Source organism: Conger conger, chromosome 15 (genome assembly GCF_963514075.1).
Source record: "Conger conger chromosome 15, fConCon1.1, whole genome shotgun sequence".
NCBI classification, from domain to species: Eukaryota; Metazoa; Chordata; class Actinopteri; order Anguilliformes; family Congridae; genus Conger; species Conger conger.
The window spans coordinates 36,491,572-36,507,658 of record NC_083774.1 but is presented as its reverse complement, the minus strand read 5'-3'; the positions used below and the strand labels follow the sequence as shown (position 1 = coordinate 36,507,658).

The 16,087-nt window shown below is 45.6% G+C and overlaps 1 protein-coding gene across 1 annotated transcript in view; it reads left to right on the top strand.

The window, feature by feature from the left end:
- ddb1 (damage-specific DNA binding protein 1) overlaps positions 1-16,087 on the top strand; it is a 37,590-nt gene that overhangs the window by 5,487 nt on the left and 16,016 nt on the right. The window contains exons 3-13 of the mRNA XM_061221885.1: positions 82-198; positions 2,716-2,937; positions 3,802-3,916; positions 4,971-5,068; positions 5,492-5,650; positions 7,953-8,036; positions 8,427-8,543; positions 9,423-9,525; positions 10,478-10,553; positions 12,474-12,582; positions 15,257-15,435. Of these exons, the coding sequence (XP_061077869.1) occupies positions 82-198; positions 2,716-2,937; positions 3,802-3,916; positions 4,971-5,068; positions 5,492-5,650; positions 7,953-8,036; positions 8,427-8,543; positions 9,423-9,525; positions 10,478-10,553; positions 12,474-12,582; positions 15,257-15,435 (1,379 nt within the window). The remainder of the gene's footprint in view (positions 1-81; positions 199-2,715; positions 2,938-3,801; positions 3,917-4,970; positions 5,069-5,491; positions 5,651-7,952; positions 8,037-8,426; positions 8,544-9,422; positions 9,526-10,477; positions 10,554-12,473; positions 12,583-15,256; positions 15,436-16,087) is intronic.

Genomic DNA, 16,087 nt, shown 5'->3' with positions numbered 1-16,087 from the left:
CTTGAGGAGCCTCATTTTATTATTTTTATTTTATTTTATTTAAATTTACATCCGATATTCTATTTGATTCTTTGTTTTCAGGGCGAGAACAAAGACCTGCTGTTCATCCTGACAGCCAAGTACAACGCCTGCATCCTGGAGTACAAGCAGAACGGGGACAATATCGACATCATCACCCGCGCTCATGGCAACGTGCAGGTACATATTTTAAATCTGTATTTTACACAATTGCATAATACTCCAGCCCGTACTGTGTACCCACTTGGGTCCCACTTTAAATAGCGTTGTTCATAAAGGCTTTGTAAAGCATGGGATATGTCATTTCTCTCAGCTATCAGAGTTTAATTGCACATTTTAAATATGAGAGCTCTTTATCACCATGATAGTATGAGTCAAGAAGGGTCAATAGGGCTGATTTAGATAGTTTCACTACATCAAACTCACGTCACATTGCGTTATGTTTTATGTCACCCTTTTATAACATTTAGCCTTTAGCCAGGCGACATTCTTGGTTGTCAAAATTGGTATAACATGTTGCTTGTGTCTCCCTTCATGAAGTATGACAATTGCCTATGACATGCGTATTGTGTTTATGAAGGCTTTACATATGCTTTATAAAGCCTTTATAAGCAGCACTTTGTTTAAAGTGTGACACACCCCCCTCCACTTGTTATGGGTCCAACACATTGTTCATTGTATATAAACCTGTCTTCGAGAGCAGGGACAAGGCAGTTAATCATTGTCATAATAATGAAGTCCTAATCTCTTCCCCAATGCAACCATCAATAAATGAGCTCCGCGGAGGATTTGAAGAGCGTGGCTGTTGCAGGAAAATGGGTTTCTTTATCTCCACACAATTGTTTTTATCACACTTCGAGGCCGGGTGCACTACTGATTCAATGTACATAATAATGAAAGTCAATCTAAGAAATTGTGAGACTGAAATGGCTCTCAGGCCTGTTGCTCTGTGGTTATATTTGTAAAGCTTCTGACTTAAGTGAGTGAGAGTGTTGTGGAAATTGAGTCCTATTTGTGAGAAAAATATGATTTTTTCTAGAAAAATCCTCATGCCACATATTTAAGACCCCTCACTAGGACTCTTTACAATAACAGTAGCCAGAAATGGCTGCATTCGCACAGTAGAATCGTTGCCGTGCACCTTTTAAGGTATGTTGTTAATGGGAAGGTGCAGTTCATTGAAAATAAGAACAAACTTATGAGAAACAGGCTTATAATGAGAATAACAACAGGCTGGTGAATATTTGTGACACGGGAGCTTATTGATATGCTTTGGTGACAATGACCATTTGGTTTTCTTCCACTTCACATACATACATGTGTAACAATGTCTGTTTGTCTGCCTGTCACTCAAACTGCATTGTGGGGTATAAAGTTTTTTGCCCACAACACTACTTTGTAATTGCCCTGCCTTTCTTTTACCCGGTATGCTTTATAATGTAATTAACACTATTTCTGCTGTATTAATAAATTGTTATTGACCTGAGTTTTGGCTACAAGTTTACTTGACAAAGGACAAAATTCCTGTACAGTGTAAGGTGCTTAGTAAGTTTAATCAAGTTTAATTCAATGAAGCTCTTCAGCTGAAGCTATGATTTTACTGGCTGTGCTGCCTGTGTCTGTGAGGTAGACGCTGCCTCTGGGGATGGAAGTTGCTGCAGGTCAGGGACTGACTGACATATTGCTGACTGTGGAACTGGATGACCAAAGTGATCCTCACTCTATAAAATAACAGACAATTAATTTATTATTTATTCACATAACTGTCTCACTGCATTTTCTCTACTCACCCTTCCAATATATATAAGGATGGATAAAGACAGCATTATGCAGATGGGTCTAACATTGCTTGAGATCAAGCTTAGAAGGTTATACGTGAGTGACTGAGAATGTGAACAGCACAATTTCAGCAGTAAATTAATTTTTCTTTTTTTCTTGTTTTTTAACAAAGCCAGTCATCGTCTCCTGCCCAGTGCTTTCTTGGGCTTTTATTTTTCCTTTGGGCATGATGGAGCTCTAAAAAGGCAAAGTGAAGATTGCATGAGAACAGGGAAAATGGGAAAGCACACCATTCATTTTTTATGGAGGGTGTGTAATTGGTGAAAACACTCAGACAGGGCAGGGAAAACTTTTCTCTACTTAATCTAATTTTGGGTGGCATTCTCCGCTCTGACATCAACAGCGAGTTTGAGCTAGTCAGCAGTGTGACTGTGGTTTGTCGTGTGTTATTGCTGTGTCTGCCCGTTGTGTGGTTTGTCATGCGTGGTATTGCTGTCTGCCCATTGTGTGGTTTGTGTGTTGTTTCTGTGTCTGCCCATTGTGTGGATTGTCATGTGTGTTGTTTCTGTGTCTGCCCGTTGTGTGGTTTGTCGTGTGTTATTGCTGTCTGCCCATTGTGTGGTTTGTCATGTGTGTTATTGCTGTCTGTCCATTGTGTGGTTTGTCATGTGTATTATTGCTGTCTGCCCATTGTGTGGATTGTCATGTGTTATTGCTGTCTGCCCATTGTGTGGTTTGTTGTGTGTTATTGCTGTCTGCCCATTGTGTGGTTTGTGATGTGTGTTATTGCTGTCTGCCCATTGTGTGGATTGTCATGTGTGTTATTGCTGTCTGCCCGTTGTGTGGTTTGTCATGTGTTATTGCTATCTGCCCGTTGTGTGGTTTGTCATGTGTGTTGTTGCTGTGTCTGTGTGGCAGGATCGGATTGGCCGGCCCTCTGAGACGGGGATCATTGGCATCGTGGACCCAGAGTGCCGCATGATCGGCCTCCGGCTGTACGACGGTCTTTTTAAGGTCATCCCCCTCGACCGAGAGAACCGCGAACTCAAGGCCTTCAATATCCGCCTGGAGGAGCTTCAGGTTATCGACGTCCACTTCCTGTACGGCTGCCAGGTCCCCACAGTCTGCTTCATTTACCAGGTACTGGGAGCATGTGCGCTTCACTTACCTGTGTGTGCACACGTGTGTGTCTGTGTGTGTGTGTGTGTGTGTGTGTGTGTGTGTGTGTGTGTGTGGTCGCGTGCGTGCGGTTCACTTACCTGTATGTGTGCGTGCGCGTGTGTTCTTCATTTACCAGTGTGTGTGTGTGTGTGTGTGTGTGTGTGTGTGTGTGTGAACTTCACTTACCTGTGTGTGTGTGTGCGTGTGTGTGTGTGTGTGTGCGTGCGTGCGTGCGTGCGCGTGTGTTCTTCATTTACCAGTGTGTGTGTGCATGCGCTTCACTTAACAGTGAATATTTGTGTGCGTGCGCTTCACTTAAGTCAGTCAGTGAGTGACTGTGAGTGAGGCATCAATTGTATTGCTATAAAAAAATGCAGTCAATTTACCATTAATGAATTGGTTGTCTTTTGAATATTAGCAACACTTCCACCTGCTTGTTCACCTGCATTTTGTGACAACATTTTGTTGTTAGTCTGCTACCTATAATATAGAAATAAATGATAGCTGGCTAATCTTCATTTCAGGATGCGTTTCAGTGTGTGACTGTAAGTACATAGTGTCCGGTGCGTTTCAGTGTGTGACTAAGTGCATAGTGTCAGGTGTGTTTCAGTGTTTGACTAAGTACATAGTGTCAGGTGCGTTTCAGTGTGTGACTGTAAGTACATAGTGTCAGGTGTGTTTCAGTGTGTGACTGTAAGTACATAGTGTCAGGTGTGTATCAGTAAGTACATAGTGTCAGGTGTGTTTCAGTGTGTGACTGTGTAAGTACATGGCAAATATAACACTGCTGGCCGTGTCTCTGTTTGAGCGTGCATTTTGGAGCATCACTGTATTTGATTGCAGGACCCCCAGGGTAGACATGTGAAGACGTATGAAGTGTCACTGCGTGAAAAAGAGTTCAACAAGGGCCCCTGGAAGCAGGAGAATGTGGAGGCTGAGGCGTCGATGGTCATCCCAGGTGAGAACCGGGCACCGGTTCACCGTGCTGTTTCTCTACATACATTACTGCCTACATTGATAGCTGTCCTTGTTACAGTATTCCCTTTAAGCCAGTTTGTAGTGAGGGGATGTACAGTGAGCACATAATTCATTGGACAGTGGCAAAAAGTTTTTTGTTATTTTGGTTCTGTACTCTACCATTTGAGTTTGAAAGGATATAATCTGAATGAGGTTGAAGTGTCAGCTTTAATCTGAAGGTGTTTTCATCCATATCAGATCAACTGTTTGAAATGACCTTGAAAGCATCTTTTGTACACGGTCTCCCCATTTTCAGAGACCAAGTCATTTTTGAATTGGCTTCTCAGACGTTTCGTCAGACGGGTGTATTCATTTATGTCCTTAGTGAACGCAGAAGAGAGCTGTTGATGTCTAGTCTGGATTCCAGACTTTGTTCAACGACAAATGAGCCAGCGATTGGGTCATAGTTCAATACCACTTTAATACAAAAGACAACAAAAGTGTCGGCGATGGGCACAGCAACATCAGAACTTCCGTCGCTGTAGTATAGAAGTCGTTGCGATTGACCATCAAATGTGATAATCGGCGGTGGCAATGATCATAAATCGCCTAACTATAAACTGGCTTTAAAGGTACAATTGGTAGGATTTTTGTATTAATATAGTAAATCCCTTCAGATCATTGAAAAAGGCTCTCTGACTTGTTGACTCTGTGTTTATAGTCCTTAAATTCGGGTTTCAAAATATATTGTTTGACGGCCTGACACTCTGTACCAAAACATTGTATAAATGTACAATGTTTCAAGGTCATTGGTGGAAACGTGGTTCTAGTTGCCGCAGCCAATGGCGTTTTAATGTCAGCGCGTTTACCGAGAAGGGGGAGGTATAAACAGTGTTGTGGTTTGAAGGTGTTTGTTGCTGCTATTCCTCTCTTTACCGTTAGAAGTCCGAAATTACCTATTGTACCTTTAAGTTAGATACAGTATTGCTATGTTAGATGGGTATCCTTGATATAGTACTGCATGTTATATTCAGATCCGTGTCTATTTGTTCTAGTCCCAGAGCCTTTTGGGGGTGCTATAATCATCGGGCAAGAGTCAATCACCTACCACAACGGAGACAAATATTTGGCCATAGCGCCCCCTACCATCAAGGTAATGACAGGAGCAGATTGGGTCAAATCGCTTCATTCCTGTCCAAATGCTCCTCTCGTCTCTCTCCTCAATTTAATTTATTTCCGTCACGAAGCGAACTTTGGCATTTTATCAGTGGTATGACATAGTTTAATATGGTATTGAGTAATTAAGTGCTGTGAGGATCCGTCATATGTTTCAGCATTATGAAATATTTAAGGGACATAGGACAGTTAAGGAACGTTATGTAATATTAAGATCACCAATATTAATGCTGCTTATTCACTGGGGTAATATGTGATTTTGTGATATTATGTGTATTTGTTTGTAGTATTATTGTAATATCTGTGTTATATTACCTGCGTGATTATGTGAAGTGCTCGGTGATGCTGAAGTGATGGGTGACTCGTGGGTGAGTTTCGGTAACGGAGTACATCCTCACAGCAAAGCACCATCGTGTGCCATAACCGCGTGGACCCCAACGGCTCCCGCTACCTGCTGGGGGACATGGAGGGCCGCCTCTTCATGCTGCTGCTGGAGAAGGAGGAGCTGATGGATGGAGCCGTGGTGCTGAAGGACCTGCGGGTGGAGCTCCTGGGAGAGGTAACAGGGAGGGTTTGGCTAAAGCAGGAGGTAACAGGGAGGGTTGGGCTAAAGCAGGCGGTAACAGGGAGGGTTGGGCTAAAGCAGGAGGTAACAGGGAGGGTTGGACTAAAGCAGGCGGTAACAGGGAGGGTTGGACTAAAGCAGGCGGTAACAGGGAGGGTTGGGCTAAAGCAGGCGGTAACAGGGAGGGTTGGGCTAAAGCAGGAGGTAACAGGGAGGGTTGGACTAAAGCAGGCGGTAACAGGGAGGGTTGGGCTAAAGCAGGCGGTAACAGGGAGGGTTGGGCTAAAGCAGGCGGTAACAGGGAGGGTTGGGCTAAAGCAGGCGGTAACAGGGAGGGTAGGGCTAAAGCAGGAGGTAACAGGGAGGATTGGGCTAAAGCAGGAGGTAACAGGGAGGGTTGGACTAAAGCAGGCGGTAACAGGGAGGGTTGGACTAAAGCAGGCGGTAACAGGGAGGGTTGGGCTAAAGCAGGCGGTAACAGGGAGGGTAGGGCTAAAGCAGGAGGTAACAGGGAGGGTTTGGCTAAAGCATGAGGTAACAGGGAGGATTGGGCTAAAGCAGGAGGTAACAGGGAGGGTTGGGCTAAAGCAGGAGGTAACAGGGAGGGTTGGGCTAAAGCAGGAGGTAACTGGGAGGGTTGGGCTAAAGCAGGAGGTAACAGGGAGGGTTGGACTAAAGCAGGAGGTAACTGGGAGGGTTGGGCTAAAGCAGGCGGTAACAGGGAGGGTTTGGCTAAAGCAGGAGGTAACAGGGAGGGTTGGGCTAAAGCAGGCGGTAACAGGGAGGGTTGGGCTAAAGCAGGAGGTAACAGGGAGGGTTGGACTAAAGCAGGCGGTAACAGGGAGGGTTGGGCTAAAGCAGGCGGTAACAGGGAGGGTAGGGCTAAAGCAGGAGGTAACAGGGAGGGTTTGGCTAAAGCATGAGGTAACAGGGAGGATTGGGCTAAAGCAGGAGGTAACAGGGAGGGTTGGGCTAAAGCAGGAGGTAACAGGGAGGGTTGGGCTAAAGCAGGAGGTAACTGGGAGGGTTGGGCTAAAGCAGGAGGTAACAGGGAGGGTTGGACTAAAGCAGGAGGTAACTGGGAGGGTTGGGCTAAAGCAGGAGGTAACAGGGAGGCTTGGGCTGAAGCAGGAGGTAACAGGGAGGGTTGGGCTAAAGCAGGAGGTAACAGAGGGTTGGGCTAAAGCAGGAGGTAACAGGGAGGGTTTGGCTAAAGCAGGAGGTAACGGAGGGTTGGGCTAAAGCAGGAGGTAACAGGGAGGGTTGGGCTAAAGCAGGCGGTAACAGGGAGGGTTGGGCTAAAGCAGGCGGTAACAGGGAGGGTAGGGCTAAAGCAGGAGGTAACAGGGAGGGTTTGGCTAAAGCATGAGGTAACAGGGAGGATTGGGCTAAAGCAGGAGGTAACAGGGAGGGTTGGGCTAAAGCAGGAGGTAACAGGGAGGGTTGGGCTAAAGCAGGCGGTAACTGGGAGGGTTGGGCTAAAGCAGGAGGTAACAGGGAGGGTTGGACTAAAGCAGGAGGTAACTGGGAGGGTTGGGCTAAAGCAGGAGGTAACAGGGAGGCTTGGGCTGAAGCAGGAGGTAACAGGGAGGGTTGGGCTAAAGCAGGAGGTAACAGAGGGTTGGGCTAAAGCAGGAGGTAACAGGGAGGGTTTGGCTAAAGCAGGAGGTAACGGAGGGTTGGGCTAAAGCAGGAGGTAACAGGGAGGGTTGGGCTAAAGCAGGAGGTAACAGGGAGGGTTGGGCTAAAGCAGGAGGTAACAGGGAGGGTTGGGCTAAAGCAGGAGGTGGGCAGAGCTCCTGGTGGGGGTAATGCTGTGTTCATGTTGTATCAGAATGGCTTCTGTGACCAACTTGGCAACCATTCAAGTTGACAAAATCATATCGTTCTATATTTACACCTAAGTATGGCGACTCATTATTACAGTTGTTCTCAGGCTTGGGTTCTTCGTAAAGTTGCTTTGTGACAATCTTGTAAAAAGCCCTATAGAATAGAATTGAGTTGAGTTGAACAGGGTGGGTGGGGCTAATGGGGCAGGAGATGAACAGGGAGGGTGGGGCTAATGGAGGAAATGAACAGGGAGGGTAGGGCTAATGGAGGAGATGAACAGGGAGGGTGGGGCTAATGGAGGAGGAGAGCAGGAGAGGGGGTGGTTAGGATGGGTGAGCCACTGTTGCTATTGTGGGATGAAGCCCTGTTGCGCTAATGAGTCTGGAAGCTGAGGAGTGCCAGGTGAAATGCTGTGACACTGGCAGCTGTGGGATGTAGACTTCATGGTGCGCTCTCTCTCCCTTAGACGTCCATCGCCGAGTGCCTCACGTACCTGGACAACGGCGTGGTCTTCGTGGGCTCCCGGCTCGGAGACTCCCAGCTGGTCAAGGTCAGTCTGAGTAACAGAGCAGTTTAACTGCTGCAACAGAGCTGCCATGCGAGGTTAAACTGGTTGAAACTGGTTGAAACTGGTTCAAGCTGCTTGAAACTGGTTGAAACTGGTTCAAGCTGGTTCAAGCTGGTTCAAGCTGGTTCATCTTGTTTCAGCACAATGCGCACATACGAGGCAAAAAATAAAAGACCTCTTTGTCACAATCCACTTGAAATTGGATTTAGGATTCTGTGCTAGTCTAAACTGAACTAGGTACAGCATTCCAGAAGCTTATTATTGACTACAATGATATGAACAAACCTTTTGCCAATTGTTGTATTTAATTAATTGCGTCAGTGAAGAAACGGTTTAATCAGGATCGGTATTCAAATTGTTTGTGTTTTGCAGCTGAATGTGGACAGCAATGACCAGGGCTCGTATGTTGCTGTGATGGAGACCTTCACAAACCTGGGACCCATTGTGGACATGTGCGTAGTGGACCTGGAGAGACAGGGCCAAGGACAGGTAACACAGGCTTAGAATTTGGTGTTCGCTAAGTGCAGACAGAAGTCCTCACCTTGCGCTGTGCTCATGCAAGGCCTCTGCTCATACAGTGAAAACATGCGCCCCCTACTCGCACAGTAATAACACACGCCCTCTGCTCGCACAGTGAAAGCAAGCCCTCTGCTCGCACAGTGATAACACACGCCCTCTGCTCGCACAGTGAAAGCAAGCCCTCTGCTCGCACAGTGATAACACACGCCCTCTGTTCGCACAGTGATAACACAAGCCCTCTGCTCGCACAGTGATAACACAAGCCCTCTGCTTGCACAGTGATAACACAAGCCCTCTGCTCACACAGTGATAACACAAGCCCTCTGCTCGCACAGTGATAACACAATCCCTCTGATAGCACAGTGCAAACACAAGCTCTCACTTAGCGCTGTGCTCATGCAAGCCTTCTGCTCGCTGTGATAACACAAGCCCTCTGCTCGTACAGTGATAACACACGCCCTCTGCTTGTACAGTGATAACACACGCCCTCTGCTAGCACAGTGATAACACAAGCCCTCTGCTAGCACAGTGATAACACACTCCCCTCTGATAGCACGGTGATAACACAAGCCCTCTGCTAGCACGGTGATAACACACGCCCTCTGCTAGCACGGTGATAACACAAGCCCCGTGCTCGCACAAGCACAAGCCCTCTGATAGCACAGTGATAACGCTAGCCTAATAGAAGCCCCCTGATAGCACAGTGATGAGTGGTAATGCTAATGGAAGCCCTCTGCTGGCACAATTCTAATAGAAGCCCTCTGCTCGCGCAGTGCTAAAACAAGCCCTCACCTAGCTCTCTAGCTACAGCAGGGTGAATCATTCTTCTGTCTCGTCCCTCTCCTGCAGCTGGTCACCTGCTCTGGGGCATTCAAGGAGGGATCTCTGAGAATCATCCGCAACGGCATCGGAATCCACGAGCACGCCAGCATCGACCTGCCGGGGATCAAAGGTCAGCGTCAGGCTGGGTCATAACACGCGCCAGCAAGCCATTAAGAGCCAGGAGTTGAGAGCTAAGGTTGCATATCTGTTTGACTACAGTTTGTATCTGCAGGAACATAAAACAACCACTGTGATGTGGAAACACCATCCTCTCTCTACAGCCACTGTGCCTCAGTCCATGCTGTTGCCATTTTTATTTTCTTAACCAGGACTTTTTTGAGACTTGAGAAAAAATTCAAGTTTTCTTTTCGTGAACAAAATTTTTTTTATTAGACAAAGTTCAATCAACATAATGGTAGTGTAAAATTATATTCTGAAGGGGACCTGACAAAGCTGGCAGCAAGAAAATGCATACATTTAAAAGCCATAATGGCGCAATTTGGCCTACAAAGTCGATTGTTAAAGCTTACAGAACATGCAAGCGTAAACGATTGGGCTCGTTTGACATGACCTTATGAACAAGGGGTTTGAAGTCGCCCTGGTATATCGGTGCCTTCCGTTCAAACTCTTCTGCATGTTCAATGTGGATAATGCGGAAAAGGCCTTTACCTGGTGATGTGGAACATAAAAAGAACATAAAATTTTATTTTTTATTTTTGTCTTTTTTTTTAGAAACAAAAGACAATCGCAAAAATAGACATGCACACAGACTCACACTTAATATCCCCACTGCCCCCTCCCCTCAGGAACCATCTACCTCCCAGTCAGAATCACAGCGGTCAGTCCATCCAAACTCCCAAGATTTCACAGGCCATAAGAATACAGGGACCCACCCGCCCAATCCTGAAACTCACAATTTTGTTCATGTTAGTAAACAAACATTTACATTGTACACAAAACTTGCACCATCCCCAAGACACTCCCTGCTTTTCTTCATAATTTATTACAACACATATCAGTGGGTATGTGATATGAATTCTAGACGCCCAGCGTTTGAATCGCTGTCCGTTTCTCTCTGGCAGGACTGTGGCCCTTGCGCTCTGAGGCCGGGCGGGAGACCGATGACATGCTGGTGCTTTCCTTCGTCGGCCAGACCAGGTAGGGGCTCGTGGGTCAGGGTCACCCTGAATTTGTACCTCCCTTTTCAACTGTTGTCCAAGGTGGCCCTGGAGGCAGTGGAATGGCAGTCAAGTAACTAATGATACAGTTTCAGGGATTGCCGTTCTCAGGCACCATGCCTGATTTCAGGCATAGAGCAGTTTTAAATTCATATAATACTTAATTCGGTACATTGTACGCATTTCCTCCTGGACTACTTTTCAGGCTCACAAATTTTTCTTGCTATAAACCCTGCAGTCTAGTGGCCGATTGTGAGGTTTAGAAAAAAAACCTTCAGTTAACGATGCCGGACTTGAGTCCAACACGTAATTGCTTTGGATTCAAGTACTTTGATCTTGCCTGGTGCGGTTTAGCCAACCCAGAGTACCAGAAGGCAGGGCTTGCACTTTTTGAGAGTATTTCATAGGTTTCAATACACCAGACAAGCTTAGTAAAGTGATTCGAAGCTATTACGAATCACAAAGGTCTTCAGGATATGCAGGACCTTCTAGCGAATGACACGGCCTGTGATTGGTGCAGTCATCGGCTTTTTAACTCGAGCTCGGGGTGAGTGAAAGGAAGGGAAGCAAACATTGATCAAACGTCAGTCACGCGCTCTACAGAAAGCACATCTTTCAGAGAACCCCCTGCAACAATGTCCGATGTTCTGGAGAAAGAACTTTCAGTTTATCAATTAAAATAAATATTTGCAGAATATTATATGTTATTTGTCTGACACTTTTATCCCAAGTAACACACTGATTAGACTAAGCACGAGACAATCCTCCCTGCACAAATGTGGGCTTAAGGGCTTTGCTCAAGGGCCCAACAGCTGTGCAGATCTTACCATGGCTACTCCGTGGATTGAACCACCGACCTTTTGGGTCCCAGTCATGTATCTTAACCACTAAGCTACATGTTGCCCCTATTGATTGCCCAAAGGTTATTAGTGGATCGGCGATTAATAAACTGTGAAGGCAGCCTCAAGCAGCCAATAGATGTCATTCAAAATTTAGCAAATGTGTTCTCGGGTGCAAATATCAGGCATCACATGCATTTTTAATCAAGCACGTAATAAACTTCAGGGCAGTTCTACGGGTTTGACGGCTTCCACAGCGCGTAAGCGCCAAAGTGTGCTGCTCTGCAGAAAATAAAGAAATAAAGAGCAGATGAAAACCACTGGCTGTGGTCACGGGGGAATGGGCAGACGGGATGTGGTTATGTTTAACTTCTTACGATTGTGCCAGGAAATCCATCACAACTGCTACGAAACACTGTTGAAACACTGTTCTGTACTGTGCCGAATGAGTAATTCTTTGCAGATCGAGAAGTGTTTTGAAGATTTTAAGGTTGATCTGAAAAACAACTGCGTTTGTCTGACAGTGCTTAAACAAATTCTAAAGGTTCTTAGAATCAGGGGTGAACCGGTCTTGGTAACAGCTGTAGACTTTGTCTTGGACTCAACTAAACTTTGTCTTGGACTAAATTGGGTCTTATTGTCATGTGTAACCTGGTTCTTATTGTCAGTTCTAAACAGGCTCTTGGTGTTAGGTGTGAACTGGATCTTAGAATCAAGGGTGAACTGGTCTTAGTAACAGCTGTAGGTTGCTTCTTGGAGTTGGTTTTAAACTGAGTCCTGAAGTGGTGTGAACCAGGTCATAGTACTAAACTGGATTCTCGAATTGGGGCGAACCGTTCTTGGTAAACGCTGTCGACTGGTTCTTGTTTTAAACTGGTTTGTGGTGTCCTGTGTAAACTGGTTCTTGGTGTCTGTTCTAAACTGGGTCTTAGTGTCGGGGCGTAATTGGGGTGAACTGTTCAGGTTTGCACCTGAGCTGGGTTTCAGAACGTGCCTCCATTTTGTCATAAGTCTGCTTTCAGAACGTGCCTCCATTTTGTCACGCGTCTGCTTGTTTTCAGGGTGCTGATGCTGAGCGGGGAAGAGGTAGAGGAGACTGAGCTCCCCGGGTTTGTGGACAACCAGCAGACCTTTTACTGCGGCAATGTGACACATCAGCAGCTCATTCAGGTACGCAGCACCATGCACTCAGTCAAAACACGAGAGCAACCATGTACCTGCGGGGAACTGCTTGGGGACGTTTTCTCTGTTCAGATTTTGATTCTTTTGACGTGTTGATGAAATGAATTGCCAGCCTTCCTAGTCAAACGCCAAGTGGTGTTGAGTGTAGAGCTGTATTAATCAGATGTTTACACTTTTAAATGAATGCCTCAGTTTGCTGTAGTTGCTAAACAACAAAACTCGGGGGGAATTGACCCAGGAAAAAGAAACAAAGAAGGATGTTATGTACAAGAAAATGTATCCGGACTGAGTAAATTGTTCTCATGTACAGAACTAGTAGCCTGACCTGCCAATCATGCCCAAAATGCCAGTACCACACAAACCACCCTAATGTTGTGACTACTGGCACCGTTAATGCATGTTCAGTGCCACCGGTCATGTGTGGATTTTTAAATATGCACTATTGCCTCTACCAACCATCTCCAGAGAACTATACACTGTTTAGCTGTAGGATTGATGAAAAAATATTACTTTTGAGGCTGCATTTAAAGATAGAGAGTGTCTGAAGCCCAAATATGCCTGGTGAGATTATTCCATATAATAGGAGCTCTAGGAGAAGGCTCTTCCATTGTAATTTTGGATATACAGTGGTGTGAAAAAGTGTTTGCCCCCTTCCTGATTTCTTATTTTTTAGCCTGTTTGTCACACTTAAAGGTTTCAGATCATCAAACAAATTTAAATATTAGTCAAAGACAACACAAGTAAACACAAAATGCAGTTTTTAAATGAAGGTTTTTATTATTAAGGGAGAAACAAAATCCAAACCTACACATTTCTCAAGGATCTTTGGATCTTAGGAGGTTTGAAATAGGTCTATAATTGGCTAGGTCAGTGGGATCCAGATTTTGTTTCTTGCGTAATGGTTTGGTTTCTGCCATCATAAAAGATATGGGGACATAACCTGATGACAGTGAATAATTAAATACGTGAAGAATTGGTTTACAAGGAACAGGCAGGGGCTCCTTTAATAACTGTGGGTATAGGGTCTAGGCGACATGGATGATTTAGAAGAAGAAACTTATTTGACAAGTGCGCTCAGATATGGGAGTAAGGGATTGATGTATATCTGTATTCATTGATGACGAGGCGGTCCGATGTCATCAATAAAGCTACCACCGACTGGTGTAGAGACCGATATCTTGTCTCTAATTTCAATTATCTTATCAAAGAAATTCAAGAAATCATTACTGCTGCAAGAAGCTGGCAGTTGAGGATTGGTGCTGCATGATTACGGTATTAGTTAGTTCTGCAACCTTTTTGAACAGAAATCAGGGATTGTTTTTATTTCCTTGAATAAGCTTTGCAAAATAAGAAAACCTTAGCTACAGAGAACATGCTTATAAGCTCCAAGGCTCTCTTTCCAATCCAAGAGAAATACCAGCAGTTTAGTTGAGCATTCCAGTTGATGAGACTTGTTTGAAAAGCTGTGTGTGGTACACCTGTAGCGTAGTGGTTAAGGTAAATGATTGGGACATGCCAGGTCAGAAGTTTGTTCTCCGGTCTAACCACAATAAGATCTGCACAGCTGTGGGGCCCCTGAGCAAGGCCCTTAACCCTGCATTGCTCCAGGGGAGGATTGTCTCTTGCTTAGTCTAAAAATCAACTGTAAGTCGCTTTGGTTAAAAGCGTCAGCCAGTATACGAAGTAAAATGCTTAACTGACATTTGGGAGAAGGATGTTTTCCTGCACTATGATTGCAGTACTGTATTGGATTGCGATGGAGATTGAGGCAGTGTCTTTCTCAGACTCTGTGTGCAGACAGTGTCGCTGGTTAAAGGTGTGGCTTGCACAGATGGCCCTGATCGTAGGAGCAGTCGGTGGTGGTAAAGGGGCGGTGAAATGTGTGAAGGAAGCAGTAAGTGGCGTTAAAATAGCTGTAAGTGATAAAGAGAGTTAACGGGGTGATTCTGATTAGACGCAGTGTTTAAAGTGTTAAACGGGCGGTCAGTGGTGTTAAATGGGGCTTTAGGCGGTGCTGAAGAAGCAGTAATTGGTGTCAAAGGGGCAATTATGATCAAAGACGAGCTAAGACGGAGGTTGGAGCAGCACCAGCTTCCGCTATTTGACGTATGTGTGAGTGAAACTAATCTTTCGGGAAATGTTTGAAGGGCGGGGAGTGATTGTTTTAAAAAATGGATAGGAATGGATGTTGATTGGAGGGGAACGGATAATGGACAGTCATATTTAATTGACACTATTGATTCAGATTTTTTATTATGCTCCCCTGATACATGATGACATCAGATTACAAGTGAGATTGTTTTCCAGGAAGTGGGTGTAAAATGTTTTCGTATTACATTAAATATTATTATTATTTTTTTAAGAATTTACCAAATTGAGGAAAATGTGAATTTTTATTTCAGCAATCTTTAAGGAAGCAGGTCATGCTTGTTGTTAAAATAGCAGTAAGTTCTGTTAAAGGGCTGTCCTGGTTAAAGGAGTGGTAAGTGGTGTTAGAGGGGCGGTAAGTGGTGTTAGAGGGGCGGTAAGTGGTGTTAGAGGGGCATTAAGTGGTGTTAGAGGGGCGGTAAGTGCTGTTAGAGATGTGGTAAGTGGTGCTAAAGGTGTGGTTGGTACTATCCGGGTTGGTGGTGGTTAACGGGCTGGTTCTGTTTCTGGGCAGATTACCTCCGGCTCGGTGCGGTTGGTGATGCAGGAGACCAAAGCCCTGGTGAGCGAGTGGAAGGAGCCCCAGGGCAGGAACATCAGCGTCGCCGCCTGCAACTCCACACAGGTGGTCCTGGCTGTGGGCCGAGTGCTGTACTACCTGGAGATCCACCGAGGAGAGCTGAAGCAGATCAGGTACTCACAGAGCTAACACACAGGAGAGCTGAAGCAGATCAGGTACTCACAGAGCTAACACACAGGAGAGCTGAAGCAGATCAGGTACTCACAGAGCTAACACACAGGAGAGCTGAAGCAGATCAGGTACTCACAGAGCTAACACAAAGGAGAGCTGAAGCAGATCAGGTACTCACAGAGCTAACACACAGGAGAGCTGAAGCAGATCAGGTACTCACAGAGCTAACACACAGGAGAGCTGAAGCAGATCAGGTACTCACAGAGCTAACACACAGGAGTGCTGGAGCAGATCAGGTACTCACAGAGCTAACACACAGGAGAGCTGAAGCAGATCAGGTACTCACAGAGCTAACACACAGGAGAGCTGAAGCAGATCAGGTACTCACAGAGCTAACACACAGGAGAGCTGAAGCAGATCAGGTACTCACAGAGCTAACACACAGGAGAGCTGAAGCAGATCAGGTACTCACAGAGCTAACACACAGGAGAGCTGAAGCAGATCAGGTACTCACAGAGCTAACACACAGGAGAGCTGAAGCAGATCAGGTACTCGCAGAGCTAACACACAGGAGAGCTGAAGCAGATCAGGTACTCGAGCTGAAGCAGATCAGGTACTCGCAGACCTAACACACAGGAGAGCTGAAGCAGATCA